This window comes from Erythrolamprus reginae, chromosome 13 (genome assembly GCF_031021105.1).
Source record: "Erythrolamprus reginae isolate rEryReg1 chromosome 13, rEryReg1.hap1, whole genome shotgun sequence".
NCBI lineage: Eukaryota > Metazoa > Chordata > Lepidosauria > Squamata > Dipsadidae > Erythrolamprus > Erythrolamprus reginae.
In genome coordinates this window covers 11,162,275-11,177,765 of record NC_091962.1, presented here as the reverse complement: position 1 = coordinate 11,177,765, position 15,491 = coordinate 11,162,275, and the positions used below count along the sequence as shown (strand labels likewise).

Genomic DNA, 15,491 nt, shown 5'->3' with positions numbered 1-15,491 from the left:
ACAAAATGCAAAAGACTACCCCTCCCATGCTGAGACAACTAGCCATGCTGCAAGTCGACTTTTGGGAATCAACTCCGAGCTTTAAAAGAAAGGGCGACAAATAAAAACTGAAAAGGTTAAAAAGTGTTTCCTTTCGCCATTCATATAGAACGTGGCGCCCCGCCCACAGCTGCTAAGCACCGCCTCCCCTTGCGGGCCTGTGGGCCGCGTGATGGACAACTACACGTCAGGGAGGCTCCGCCCCCTCGTCGGTTAAACGAGGAGTTATTCGTCGCTTGGGTCCCCGCCCTTTTTTTCCTCGCGCGCTCGCACTTCTTCCGCGCCTGCGCTACTCGCGAGAGGGGGGCAGAGCCGAGTTTCCCCCCCCCTCCTGCGCCTCGCCGGCGCATGCGCGAGCTGTGAAGAAAAGAAAAGCCTTGGGCGGCGCCATTTTGCCGGGCTTTTTCTGAGGGGAGATTTGAGAGCCGGAGAGGTGGAAGAAGCCTCGGCGGCGGAGCGGCAGCAGCGGCGGAGAGCGGGTCGGGCTGTTCCCGAGGGTCGGCTAAGTGAAGGGGAAAACCACCACCGCCACCATCTTGGCGTTCAGGGCATCCGAGGGGGCCGGCCGGGCGAGGCCTGAACGGAGCCTCCCGTCGCAGCCGCCGGCAGAGTCGCAAAACAAACCGGGCGAGCCTCGACCCCGACGGTGAGGGACCCACTGGGGGTGGCCAGGTGGCATTGGGAAGGGTGGGTGGGGGGGAACGGGACAGTTGGCCCGCGTGACAGGCTGGAAATGCGGCCTACCGGAAGGGGGGTGTGCACTTCCGGTGGAGAGGGACGGAGCCGTTTTCTTTCGCGTATTTCTCACCTGGCGCTTAAGCGGGGAAAGCTCTTCTGGACCGCATGTCCCATTTTGGGCGGCTGTGTATTATGGATATTGCAGTTCTTCCTTGTCCTGGGTATAATGGGAGTTGTAGTCCAGCATTTGCTAAGACATGGGGTTATTATGGGGGTGGGATGCCAGGCTGGGAGACGCCTTCCTTGAATGTTTGGCCTTGCTGAGGGGGGGGGGGTTTGCCCCATCCCCAAGCAATTAAATAATAATAATTCTTGAATTTCCCCTGCTACAACAACCACCCCTCAGGGTAGGCTGGTTTACAGAGTGCCCACCGCCCAATGGCCTGAGGCGCTTCTGTGACTGCTGCCTCCACAGCTGGGGATTAATATAGATAAATATAGAATAATCAATGTAATAGATATATAATATTTGTTTTCTTATTAGATATCTATGCCGCCCTTCTCCTGCAACTCAGGGCGGCTTATAAATATACAAAGATATAAAAAAGTTATATTGAGGCTTAAAGTTATAAAAATGTGTAAGAAATCTAAGTTAAAATAAACATGGAAATATAGATGTGGCTATATACATTCATTCATTCATTCATTCATTCATTCATTAGCTGCATTTATATGCCACTCAATTCCAAATGCACTCTGGGCAGCTAACAGTAATAAGGTAATATAAAATCTAGTTACAGTCATAAAACAAGAATAAAACCATTATTATTATTTATTAGATTTGTATGCCCGCCCCTCTCTGAAGACTCGGGGCCGCTGAGTTTATAAAAATAACATTATAAAAATAACATTAAAATCCCTACCCAAAGTGACAGCTTAATGGCCCCAGTCCCAACCAAAAAGCCAGGTTGGCTTACATTGTTTAGTATTTACTTTTTATCTATCTATCTCACTATGTGTAGTGTTATGTTGGAAGTGGCGACTCTGTTATGCGACAAAATTTCATTTTTAATGCGCGCCAATTAGTATACATTCAAAGTGAACAAGTTATTCTATTCCATTCCATTCTTCTGCGGGGCAGCTGGTCAGGTTCTGGTGGTCCTTAGGAATCAATCATCAAGAATATTTTTTAAAAAAAATAATGGAGCCAATTCGGGGTAGTAATTAAGACGTTAGGCTGTTGTTTGAAGAAAATAATAATAAAGGCAGGATATGAATAAACGTCCTCCATTTTTTTGCGCAGGTTCTGGGCACCGGAGATGGCCGCGCAGTCAGCGCCGAAAGTCGTGCTTAAGAGCACCAGCAAGATGTCTCTTAACGAGCGGTGAGGAACCCAACGGCCACCTTCAGCTCATAAGATCTTTTTATTTTTTACGTTCTTCTTTTTTTTTTTTAGTTTTGTACACTCTGTTTGGTATCCAGAGCAAGAGCGGCCTTTGCGATGCTTCTAATCTACCCAGAGGCAGCCGAGAGCCGCAGGGGCAGCTCCCCCGCTGCCTTTCGATCCCGCAGCCCGCCGTGGTACACCAGGCTGAAAGGGCAAAACGTTGTCGGTCTAACCGGCAAACCCGGTCGCGTGGTGTGGGATGTGTCCTGAGGAAACGCCCTCCTTTTTTTTCTTCCACATGTGTTCATATTCTAGAGATGTGTGGTATGACACCCGCAGTGTGGTAGCATGTCACCGCAGCTGTGGGAGGCTTCCTGCTGTGCCCGAGGCAGACACGCGCCAGCTCGTGTGGTCTGTGCTGTAAGAGGCAGGCAGCTGGCCGCTCCGACCAGCCCGAAGGCTCCTTGGGGGCCTTGTAAGAGGCAAGTGCTTGGCTCCCATCACCTCCTGCTTCCTCTCCTCTGCACCATCCTCTTCCTCGTCTGTGTCTCTGTCAGTTCAAATCTCCGACTGTTTCCTGAAGCTTTTGCTTTTCGTTCCCTTTCTGGGTTAAACTACATTTCTAGGTGAATCGGCCTAAATGTCCAGCAGGAAAGTATGGTAACTCAAGTTATTTTTAAAAAATCGACAGGTAATAGATTTTTAGTCATTTTTTAAAAAAATCTACAGGCGATGTTTACCTATATGAAGATTGGGATGTTTTAACAGCATCCTTTCTTCCCTTGAAAAAAATCATTACAGGTAGTTCTCGAGTCACAACGGTTTGTTTACTAATGGAAATTACAACAGCACTATGGGAAAAATGGCTTATGACCGTTTTTCACACTTAGCAACCGTTGCAGCATCAGCGAGAGGGGATCAAAATTCAGACCGCTTAGCAATTTATGGCAGTTGCAAGTCGGTGGGGAAGCGATATTCACTTATCCACGATGTTCCTCGTTTAACAGCTGCGGCGTTTCACTTACCTGTGGCGAGAAATGAGGCAAAACATGACTTCACAAATGTCTCACTGAACGATAGAAAAGTTGGGCTCATTTCTTGTTGTAAGCCGAGGACTATCTGTAACCTTTTTCCGGATATAATCAGCGACTTGGTTGGCCCCAAAGCCCATCGGATCCAGTTAGCAAAGCTCTGGGAATTCAGTCCCACATAGGCCAAGACTTTATTATTTAGAGTTTTAACACTATTATTATTATTACCATTCGTATCATGAAGGGGGAATAATAAATATTCACTCATAAGTCTTGTGAGCCGTCCTGATTTCTATTACCGTTTAAAAAAACCATCCGGTTGGATCGCTGCTCCTAGGGGTTAATGTTGCTATACAAAATGTTTCTTGTTATTTGATAAACATTTTATGTTTTCAATGGAGAGAGGGGAAAATAAAGGGTAAGATAGGTTTACGGTTTTGGGATACTTCTCTCCATGCCCGTTTCAGGACGCCAAGATGGTGGCTTGCAGTGTTCACCATTCTTCCATTCTGACCCCTCCGTTTGTCCTAGCGTCTAGAAGGTGGTCACTCTGGGAATAACCTAGCAGTTCCTTTCTTAACATCCTCCAAACCTCCCTCCTTTCCTTCTCTACTTAGACCCCCTGTCTCCCCCTCCTGCTCCCCATCTTTTCACTGCCATTTCTGCTTTGCTTTGTCCATTTCCCTCCTTTGTTTGATTTTATCCAGACGCCGTCATCCGTCTGGTTTTCCATCCACGCCTTTCGAATGTTGTGTGTGTCACCGTTCCCCCCCCCCTCCTTCGCACGCTTTGTGGAAAAATGGGAACCAAAAAAAAAGTTCCCATTATGTTTTAAACGGGATCTTAAAGAGTGTGTGTAACCACCTTATTGCATTTATTAAAAAAAAATAAAAGTCGCGGGATGCAGCTGTGCAACCCCCCCTTCTGCTCTGAGAGGGCTGTGAAATGCCGCTTAAAATGGGTTTGTAATGAAACCGTTTGCTTAAACACACCCGTTTTGTTCGACCTTGAAGCTTTACTAATATGCTGAAGAACAAACAGCCGATCCCGGTGAATATTCGCGCCACAATGCAGCAGCAGCAATTAGCCAGTGCCCGAAACCGGAGGCTGGCCCAGCAGATGGAAAACAGGCCTTCCGTCCAGGCTGCCTTGAAGCTCAAGCAGGTGAGGCCGGAGGGAGAGGAGACTCGGCAGCTGGAGGGGGGGTGGGAAGGGCCTGGAGGGTGAAGGTGAGGAGGGGCTCCGGCACCCCAGGCCGAAAGCCCGGAAGATTAAAACCTCTGGTTCCAATGATCGTCCGGATTGGATCCCACAGGGCTTCAGGCCATGTTTCCTCTCGGGTGGATCTGTATTAGCAAATTATTACCAATTTTTCTTCTTTGGAAATGTTGCAAAATCACAGCCAGGCAGCCATTAGGTGTGTGAATGAAAGCGGCGATAGATAGATAGATAGATAGATAGATAGATAGATAGATAGATAGATAGATAGATAGATATGGAAGGGGAAATAGCATTATTTTGGGGATAGGATTCCACCTCTCGCTAGGCTCTTTTTATTTGATTTTCGTTCCAACAATTTTTATTTTATTTGATTTTTTTAAATTATTTGATTTGGTTTTTGTTCCAACAATTCCTACAACCCAGCAGAGCTTAGAACAGTGGTCTCTCTCTCCATCCTTCCCTCTGTCTTTTCATCTATCTATATCTATCTATATCTATCTATATCTATCTATCTATCGTGATTCCCCTAAAATAAGACCCTGGCTTACATTTTTTTGAACCCTGAAATAAACGCTTGGCCTTATTGCCATACACTCAAAAGCCCAATTGGGCTTATTATCAGGGGATGTCTTATTTTGGGAGAAACAGTGTGATGGCCATCTGTCTGTCGGTCTATCTATATATCTGTCTCTATATATACTGTATCTTCCAGCCATCTATCTTCTACCTGCCTACCTATCATCCATCCATCCATCTATCTATGTACTGTGTTTCCCCTAAAATAAGATCCTATCTTTTTTTTGGAACACTGAAATAAGCGCTTGGCCTTATTGCCATTCACTCAAAAGCCATACATACATACATACATGCATGCATAGAGAGGGAGAGGGGAAAGAAAGGAAGGAAAAATTTGAAAGCAGCCACTGTTCTAAGCTCTGCTGGGTCGCAGGAATTGATGGAAGGAAAACTAAAGAGCCCAGTGAGAAAGGTGGAATCGCTCAAGGTTCGGCCAAGTGGTGGTGGAGGCAGGAGGCTTCGCCCACCCACCTAGGACGCTTGTGCGCATGCGAACCAGTAGCAACGGGATTTAGAACCAATTATTGGGTGGGATCCTGTCCCCAAACAACACTGGGTTTCGTTTCCTTGGCATTTCAGACAGCTTGGCTGAGTGGCACCTCCCTCCCTTACCTGATAATGGTTGGTAGGGGGGGAGAGAATCCTGTACTGTTTTCATCTCTCTGGGCTTGTAACATGGCAAATTCCCTTACAGGGATACTCATCCTTCCGAGGTGGGTAAACGACAATATGGTGATTCTGGTAAACCGCTTAGAGGGGGCCGTGAAGCCCTGGAGAGTGGCATATCGGTCCTAAGTGCTGTTGCTATTCATGCTTTTCCACCCTGCTGTCAAAGAGGCACTTGGAAGTTGAACGTTGATCCCCCACCTGGGGACCTATCTTCTCAAGCCAAGCCGTTTGTGGTTCTTATGGCGGAGGTTTCCCTCCCTCCCATCCTTTTGGGGATGGGGTCCTCTGTTCCAAAAATATTACCCACCCACCCACCCCCCAAAAAGGCACCTGGACTTTCCTGTTTTATTTCACTTCTTTTGGCTTCTCACCCAAGAGGCTGCTTCTGTTCTGACTGACCAGTGGGGAATAGAAACATAGAAGATTGACGGCAGAAAAAGACCTCGTGGTCCATCTAGTCTGCCCTGATACTATTTCCTGTATATTATCATATATACAGGACACATTTCCTGTATATTCTATTAATGGATTTATTGGATTCAAATTAGTGGAAAATCACTCACACGCCAAGGATGTCCAGTTGCCTTTTGGGAAAAGAAAAGAAAAAAAGCAGCTTTGAGTCAACTGTGACCTGCATGATTTGACAGATGAGATACTCTGAAGCTCAAGCCCAGAAATTCCTGCCCTTGTATATCGAGGAGGAGGTGCCTTTGCTCTTCCCCCCCTTTGGCTTGGCCCTCCAACTTAGATTAGATTAACAGCGTGGGAAGGGCCCTTGTAGGTCATCTAGCCCAAGCAGGAGACCCCCCATACCATTTCTGACAGATGGCAGCACCTTGAAAGCCTCCAGGGATGAAACTCCCACATCTTCTGAAGGCCACTTCTGTTTTGTGGTTTGATTGTCCTCACTGTCAGAAAATTTCCTCCTCATTCCCAGGTGGAATCTCTCCTCGATTTCAGTTCCCATCCATTATTCCTTATTTATTTATTTGATTGATTGATTGATTTTTATGCCACCCTTCTCCTTAGACTCAGGGCGGCTTACAACAGGTTAGCAATAGCACTTTTTAACAGAGAATCAGCCTCTTGCCCCCACAATCATTTGACCCACCTTGGAAGGATGGAAGGTTGAGTCAACCTTGAGCCGGTGATGAGATTTGAACCGCTGACCTACAGATCTACAGTCAGCTTCAGTGGCCTGCAGTACAGCACTCTACCTGCTGCGTCATTTTGTCTGGCCTTCGGGTGCTTTGGAGAAGAGCTTGACCCCCTTCCTCTCTCTGGCAGCCCCTCAAGCTGAATTAATGACCTCAAAGCTGAATTGAGAGGTTGGCATTCAACCACTGGACCAAGATTTCCAGAGCGGATCCCTCCCTGCAGCAAAAGCCAGCCGTGTGATTTCGTTTCCCCCACCCCCACCCAGTGATGCTGCTAACAATGCCAATTTCTGCCTTATAGGTTATGTACAGTAGTTCTCCCCTGGGCGTGCCATTGCACCCCCTGCTTGTGCCCCCCTGCCTTTCCCCTTCTTCTAACGCTCCCTTCTTCCAGAAGAGCCTGAAGCAGCGTCTGGGCAAAAGTAACATCCAGGCACGTTTAGGCCGGCCGGCGGGAGCCCTGGCTCGAGGGGCCTTAGGAGGACGGGGGCTGCCGATGAGAGGCTTGCCCCGTGGGGCCATGCGCGGGGGACGAGCGCGGGGACTGCTGCGTGGAGGAATCCCCCTGAGAGGTGAGTGCGCTGCGGGGCTTGATGCCCTTTGGCAACACGATGAAAAATGGCCTGTGGCTTTCCTGGGCTTGTAATATATTGCTGCCTTTAGTATCTTAAGAATTACAGGTAGCCCTTAACTTACAATCACAATCATGACCAGAATTTCTCTTATCAAGCATGGTGGTGAGTCAGGCTTCATCTGGCAGCCTTTTTTTAAAAAAAATTGTTTTTAAGCGAAACACAGCAGTCATTAAGCGAGCCCCCATTGAATTTGCTTGTCGGGAGGCCCCCGGAAAGGTCTCATAAACAGTGATCACGTCACACACAAAGAGTGAGAGGATGCTACACCCTTCATAAACACACCAGTTGTCAAGTGTGTGAATTTTGGTCATGTGACCAAGGGGGATGCTGCAACACAAGCCTTCCCTTAACACTTTAAACCCCTAAATTGCAATTTCCCACTCCCTTAGCAACCATTTAGATTATTACTTACCATGTTGATTTATGAAAGTTTATTAAAAAATATTTATTAAAGGCGGACAAAAATTTGGTGATGACATATATCATTGGGCAGAAAAAACCACGAAGTATGTTTTTAATTAATATTTTTGAAAAACTGTGGTATAGACTTCGCGAAGTTCGAACCCGTGAAAATCGAGGGAACACCGTATACAATAGAATTCTTTGTTGGCCAAGTATGATTGGACACACAAGTAATTTGTCTTTAAGTGTATAATGTTCTCAGTGTACATGAGAATAAAATACATTCATCAAAAATAAAAAGACTCAACACTTAATGGATAGTCAAGATTACTAATAAGCAATCAAATTATACTAGGAAACAAATAAAAACAATATAATTGAAAGGTGGAAGCAAGGTGGCTATAGTAATAGGTGGGAAGAAATTGACGCCAGTAAGGAAGAAAAAAACAATAATAGTAATACAGACTTAGTAAATTATTTGAGTATTGAGGGAGGAGTTAGTTGTTAAGCAGAATATTGGCATGGTGGCAAAACCGCCCTTGTGTCCAGTTGCTTTGATGTGCAGTGCCCTGAAGCAACCCAGAAGGGGAGGGGTCTCTGGATATTTTCCCAGCCCTCTTTTTGACTCGTGCAGCATACAGGTCCTCAAGGGATCTAGATAAACACAGGCCCTGAGTCACTCTTTTTCAGTGCCCTTCTAACTTTCAAACAGTCGTAAGTTGAGGATTACCTGTCCATAACAAACCTGAGGGTGTGATTGTGGAAAATGGCAGGAAGAGATGCTCAGGTTTGTTTGTTTTTTTTGAATTGGCAAGAAAGGTCCATTTTGTCACATGTGCCAGGGACGGGTGGACAGAGAGATGCTTGAGTAAAACCACATTGCTGTGGAACAGAACTGGCCCTGGGCAATAATTTTGATTGTGTATGTGTGTGTGGGGGTGTTGTAGGCAACCTCAGGAGAATTGGGGGTTGGGATTCTTTGGTTCTTGCCCTGGTGAAGGTGTGAATGCTTACCTGGGGGGGGGGAGCTTGAAAGGGGTGGGAGGGGGGTTTTACAGCAGGTTTGAATTTACTGATCTCAAAAGAGATTTCCTGCATTTGATGTAGGTTATTATCAATTGTTGCAATGATAGACAAACCTATCTTCCAATAAAGCATTTCATTATTCTGTACTATTTAAAAGTATAAAAATTATACACTCCATGTATCTAGGGAAAAGGTTACATGCTTGTTCAGCTCTAGCTAACAACAGAGGTCAAACCAGCAATGATTGGATTAAGAACCTAGGTGCTTGAAGTTGAGGCAAATCACCCCTTTTGGATTAGTTTGAGGAAATTGATTAGGCTTCTATTGAAATCCTTCTGCTTTTCAGTTTATTTTAGTCATCCTGCTGAAAGAATTAAGCCTGATGCTATGTGTTACATATTATATCATTGACATTGTAACTCGAATTAAATGAAGAAATTAATGTTTTATAATTGCATATGCAAGAATTTTGTTATAGATTAGATTAGATTAGATTTATTGGATTTATATGCCGCCCCTCTCCGCAGACTCGGAGCGGCTCACAACAATGGCAAAAACAGTACATAGTGACAAATCTAATATTTACCAATCTAATTACAGTTTTAGGTTAAAAAATTCATAAAACAATCCCAATATATATAAAAAAGAAGCACACAATCAATCAAACAAACAAACACCAAAACAACATGGGCAAGGGGGAGATGTTTCAATTCCCCCATGCCTGACTGCAGAGGTGGGTTTTAAGGAGTTTACAAAAGGCAAGGACGGTGGGGGCAATCCTAATCTCAGGGGGGAGCTGGTTCCAGAGGGTCGGAGCCACCACAGAGAAGGCTCTTCCCCTGGGGCGCGCCAGACGACATTGCTTAGTTGACGGGACCCAAAGAAGGCCAACTCTGTGGGACTGAACCGGTCGCTGGGATTCGTGCGACAGAAGGCGGTCCTGGAGATATTCTGGCCCGGTGCCATGAAGGGCTTTATAGGTCATAACCAACACTTTGAATTATGACCGGAAACTGATCGGCAACCAATGCAGACTGCGGAATGTTGGTGTAACATGGGCATATTTGGGAAAGCCCATGATTGCTCTCGCAGCTGCATTCTGCACGATCTATAAAAGATAGACTGCTAGTCTGAGAGAGTCAGAGCTTCACCCATCAGAAGCTGCTCGCTCAGAGGGACCAATAAGAGGGCAAAGCGTTTCAGAAATCGCGTCTCTACGTCTGTGATTACTACAGTCGTGACCCTTCTCCCCTCCCTCTCTTACAGGACATAGTTTGCTTCGGGGAGGCCGAGGGCTCGGTCCCCGCATGGGCCTGAGGAGAGGAGGCATGAGAGGCCGGGCGGGGCCTGGCAGGGGCGGCCTTGGCCGAGGAGCCATGGGACGGGGCGGCCTGGGCAGAGGTGAGTGGAAGGAACATGAAGGACAAAGAGAGGGTGTGTGTGTGTTTGTGTCTCGGGGATCATTGGGGTTGTGTTGCAGTCAAGGGAATGGAGACCACAAGGAGATGGAGATTGCATGCATCAGGTTCAGAAGACAGAAAAGCAATGTCTGAACAACCATTCAGCCGTTTAGCTTGAGTCCAGAAAAGTAGGATGCGAAAGCGTGTAATTGCGTGGACCAATAATTTTGGCTGCAGAAAGGGAGGTAAAAGAATAAAGTGGACAGAAAATATTTATTTGTTCTGTCGGGCTCTCTGGCAGACTCCTCCCAAAAATTCACAGGTACAAATTTCAGACACACACACACGTTTGAAAATCCAAAACAATGTTCTTTATAATGAAAATTCCCTTAACCTAAGCCCTCTTTTGATATAGCCAAGAGCCCTCGTCTCCAGAACAACCTGGTAATTTGTACAAGTCCCTTATCAGTTCTGTGATACTTAGCTTGCAGCTGTGAGGCAATTCACAGGCCTTCTTCTTTCACAAAGTGAAACACACTTTGCTTTGGTTTAGTTTCAAAGCGGAGAAAAATCAGCACACAAAAGGTCAAAGTCAGCAAAGCAGTCACGAAACACAATGATCAGATAATCCTCCACAATGGCCAAACCCACAGGCTGCTCTTTACAGCAGCCTCACTAATGACCACAGCCCCACCCAACCACAGGTGGCCTCATTTTCTTTGATAATAATCTCTCAGTTGTTGTTGCCTATGCATCGCTCTCCGCATGTGTGGCTGTATCATTAACTCTTGTTCTGAATCCAAGGGGGAGCTAGAGAATTGATCTCCTTCTGAGCTGTCTGCCACACTCTCCTCCTCCCTGTCACTCATGTCTTCTTGGTCATAGGAGCCTTCATCAGCAGCAGACTCCACCGGGGGCAAAACAGGCCTGCACCATGTGGATGTCTCCCCCACATCCACAGTCCTTGGGGCAGGAGCTGGGCCAGAGCCAACCACAACAATTATTATTTATTTATTAATTGGACTTCTGTGCCTCCCCTCTCGGTGGACTCAAGGCGGCTTACAACATTTGAATAAAAAATACAATATATAAAACACTTCTATGTGATTATATGGTAAAATAATCACAAGGTTAGTACAACACATGGGACATATGATACACGATGGTTGTATTTAGATTCTTCAGCATTCATAACTTTCAGAAGCTTCACTTCCAAATTCCCACAACTTAAGACAAAGTAAAAATACAGACTCTGCATTTATGATATTTTTCAGTGTGGAACTGACAATTAGAACATTTGTAAAACTTAAAGGTTAATAAAATCATTATTAAGGCACTTCAGGTATACAGTGATCCCCCGCTCGTTGCAAGGGTTCCGTTCCAGGACCCCCCGCAACGAGCGGGTTTTCGCGAAGTAGCGCTGCGGAAGTAAAAACACCATCTGCGCATGTGCAGATGGTGTTTTTAACTTCCGCAGCGCTAGCGAGGAGCCGAAGATTGGGGGCGGTGCGGCTGTTTTAAAACGTCGCCGCCGACATGGGGGGCTCGCTAGCACCCCCCCGAGCCCCCAACCCAGGTTTGGGGGGGTGCTAGCGAGCCCCCCATGTCGGCGGGGACGTTTTAAAACACCCGCGCGGCTTTCCAATGAGTCCCGAAGACAAACGTCAAACTTCCGCGTTTGTCTTTGGGACTCATTGGAAAGCCACGCGGGTGTTTTAAAACGTCCCCGCCGACATGGGGGGCTCGCTAGCACCCCCCCAAACAAGGGTTGGGTTGGGGGTGCGAAATGACTTGGAGGAATGTGAAGCTGAAACCGGCCGATTTGGACTTCCCATTCCTCCAAGTCACTTCGCCGCTCGTGTCCTGGCTAAACCGGGCAGCAGGAGACAGGCGGTGGGCTGGGAGCCACAGGCGAAAGGAGCTCGGGCATTGTTCTCCGGACCCCGCCCGCAGCCTGGAGAGGGAAAGGGCCGCCGCGGGGCTGAGTGGGCGGGGTCCGGAGAACAATGCCTGGCGCCGCGCTCTGATGCCCGAGCTCCTTTCGCCTGCGGCTCCCAGCCCACCGCCTCGCTGGTTGGCTTCTCCTCCTGCTCAGCCTCGCCTCGGCCTTTGTGCGCGGCTTGTCCCGACAGCCCCCCACCCCAGCACTTTGAATCCAGCAGCTTCTGCTGGATACGGGCGGTGGGTGGGACGAGCGGCGCGGAAGCCAGGGGCTGTGGCAGCTCGCCCCCCCATCGCCCGTATCCAGCAGAAGCGGCGGGATTCAAAGGGATTCAAGGCTAACTTCTGCGCTTGGCTTGAGGACTCAGCTGGGAAGCGGCAGGGGTGTTTTAAAAGGTCTCCGCCGGCATGGGGGGCTTCCTACCCCCCCCCCGAACCCCCAACCCGGGTTTGGGGGGGTGCTAAGAAGCCCCCCATGCCGGCGGAGACCTTTTAAAACACCCGTGCCGCTTCCCAACTGAGTCCCGAAGCCAAACGAACCCGGGTGGCCGGGCGAGCAGCGAGCAAATGGCGGGTGGCCGGGCGAAGGGCGGGCGAACGGAGGGCGAGCGGGTGCTGGGGGGGGGGCTTCTCGCCCTCCCGCCAGCAAGAGGGGAAAGACCCAGGGAAGCCGCCCAGCAGCTGATCTGCCCGGCGGGGAACACCATCTACGCATGCGTGGCCATAGGAAAAAAGGGCGCACATGCGCAGATGGTGTTTTTACTTCCGGGTTGAAAAATCGCGATGTAGCCCGTTCGCAATGGTCGGGGACGCAATAACCGGGGGATCACTGTATAGGGAAATACACATGTTGGGGTGTCTCTCCCTCAGTTGTGTGACTAATGTTTTTTGGTGGGGGGGACCCTCCTCCTTGCAGCCTTCTGACGGTTCCCTTCCGCCTTTTTTTTCCCCCTCCCAAAGGTCGCGGCATGGCCGGCCGGGCCAGGGGCGGCTTCGGGGGCCGCGGAAGAGGGCGTGGCCGGGGCAGAGGCGCCACTCGCCCGGCGCTGACCAAGGAGCAGTTGGACAACCAGCTGGACGCTTACATGTCGAAAACGAAAGGGCACCTGGACGCTGAGCTGGACGCTTACATGGCTCAGACAGACCCGGAAACCAACGATTGAGACTGTGGGGGAAAGGGGCCCGGGGAGGGGGGGGGGGGCTTGGAGGGCACAGCTGGGGGGGGGCAAGCGTAGATTGGTCCTCTCGCCGCGGCGACCACGAATGCCACTAAGGTCATCCTGCCAGAGAGGAACGTTTCTCTTTGGAATGCCGCCCCTTAAGTTTCGATGCTCCTGGTTTGGGGGTTGGGGGGCAGAGAAAGACCCCTCTATAAACAGGGAATTGCACCCGTTGTTCCCCATTTCTCTTAGCGAAGCAGCCTTCTGGCCCCCTCCCTTCCGGGACCCCCATCTTCACCCCATACACCCCTGCCTTCCTTTCCCCAATCGTCCTCTCTCTCCCAGGGACGGTGGGGGGAGGAAGGGGGGGCTGGATCCCACACCCCTCCCTCACTTTTCCTGTGTCCAACAGCCCTGTTGTGACTCGAGCCGGCAGGATCCTCCTCCTCCCCCACCCCCAAAAAAATTTGATTTGCCCCCCAAATTTGATCTTCTAAACCCCAAAAGAGGCCCAGAAGAAGCCAGGTTGGTGGTTTTGTTTTTTAAATGGTGACAAACCTATGTGATTTTTTTTTTGGGGGGGGGGGGTGTTGGTGCATTTGGGTTGCCAAGGAGACGGTTGCTCCCCCCCCCACACCCCCATCTGCAATTCCAGATGGCATCTTGTAACATCCCGTTTTTATTTTCTGTAAGGAACAATGGATTGAAGGGAAAATGAAAAATAACATGGACTGTGTGCCTGGTTGTGTTGTTTTGTGTGTGCGTGTGTTTATTTTTTTTCCTGCTTCAAAGTCTTTGGGAGTTCCGAATGATGAATCCAGGGTGGGCTTGGGGGGTGCTGGATACCACGTGCCAAGATACCACCCCCCACCCCGGTTTTCCCCTTAAATTTCCTATATAGCTCCTTAAACTTCCCCTACATAGCTCAATTTCCATAGGCAGCTAAATAAACAAGTCTATATCATTTAAAAACAACACAACTCTTTATTTTTCCTCATCGCAGAGTTTGGGTGCTCTGCTTTGTTGCAAGTCTTCTCCCTTTTCTGATGTCGCACTCTCAAGTTTGATTGACTTGCGGTTTTTGGGGAGCTGAAAAAAACGGGGAGGGGGGGAGTTAAGAAATATCCTTTTTGCTCTTGTTGACTTTTGTCGTCTTCTGTATTAAATGTTGGAAATAACAACAGAAATATTATCTTGTTTTGATGGCCACACAAATCAGGGTTTGTGTACCACACTAGCTGGGCAGTCCTATTGTGCAAAACAAAACACAGATATGGGGGAGCCAGCCCTTGGTCACCCACCCCACTTCTTGATTGTTTATTCTGGACCAGGTTTTATTTCGTTTATAAAAGGTATTGGCTGCCCATTGAGCCAGCAGGTGGTTTACAGCCAAAAAATTGTGTGTGCATGTGTGTAGATGATATCGACAACTGTTACACTCCAGTCAGAGACGAGGGCATGTTAATGGGGAGACGGATCATTTCTTAATAGATGATGATTCAAGTTTGGTCTCTGGGTTTTCTTAACGGCTACAAAGGAAAAATTCATTGGCTTTTGGTTGGATGCTTCCTGGCTTAATGGAAGCAGGAATAGAAAACGATACCGGTTTTGCGTTAGTTCACTTACAAAATTTTATAAACTATAATCTTACAAAGGTATATGCACAAACGGACTTGGTTAAGGTTTATTACACCGCTCCCAAAAATAAAGGGAACATAAGGCAATATAGCTCCAAGTCAATCAAACACCTGTGAAATCAAACTGTCCACTGAGAAAGCAACACTGATTGACAATTGATTTCACCCGCTGTTGTGCACATTCAACTTTTGTACAGAACAAAGTATTCCATGAGAATATTTCATTCAGGTGTTATTTGGGTGGTTGGGTGTTCCTAGTTTTTTGAGCAGTGTATGTAAAATACCTAGGGAGGCCTTCAATGGAAGGTTTTATTGGGGAGATTCCCAACTCAATTGCAGGTCATTGACAACTGGCCTTCAGCTTTCAAAGAAGAGATTGGACTGCCACCTGTTGGAAATGGGGAAGGGTCTCTTGTATGTTTGGGGGAGGTTTATTTTTTATTTATTTATTTTGTCCAATACACAATGAGGGTTTTAGTGGGTATATATCTATATACACATAGTAAAATACATGACCTTTAAGTTGCCTTCC

General features: G+C 47.9%; 1 protein-coding gene across 3 annotated transcripts; it reads left to right on the top strand.

Moving 5' to 3' along the window:
* Window positions 1-333: 333 nt before the first annotated feature.
* CHTOP (chromatin target of PRMT1) lies at window positions 334-14,054 on the top strand. Of its 3 annotated transcripts, none has more exons than XM_070766258.1 (6): window positions 336-685; window positions 2,021-2,101; window positions 4,149-4,299; window positions 7,153-7,330; window positions 10,088-10,222; window positions 13,123-14,054. In XM_070766258.1, exons 2-6 carry the CDS (start codon window positions 2,037-2,039, stop codon window positions 13,323-13,325), a joined length of 732 nt encoding a protein of 243 aa, XP_070622359.1. In that variant the 5' UTR covers window positions 336-685; window positions 2,021-2,036; the 3' UTR covers window positions 13,326-14,054. The 3 variants fall into 3 exon arrangements, with proteins under 3 accessions (XP_070622361.1, XP_070622359.1, XP_070622360.1); XM_070766259.1 differs by having other exon boundaries at window positions 338-685; window positions 7,156-7,330; XM_070766260.1 differs by lacking the exons at window positions 7,153-7,330; window positions 13,123-14,054 and having other exon boundaries at window positions 334-685; window positions 10,088-10,218.
* Window positions 14,055-15,491: the final 1,437 nt, after the last annotated feature.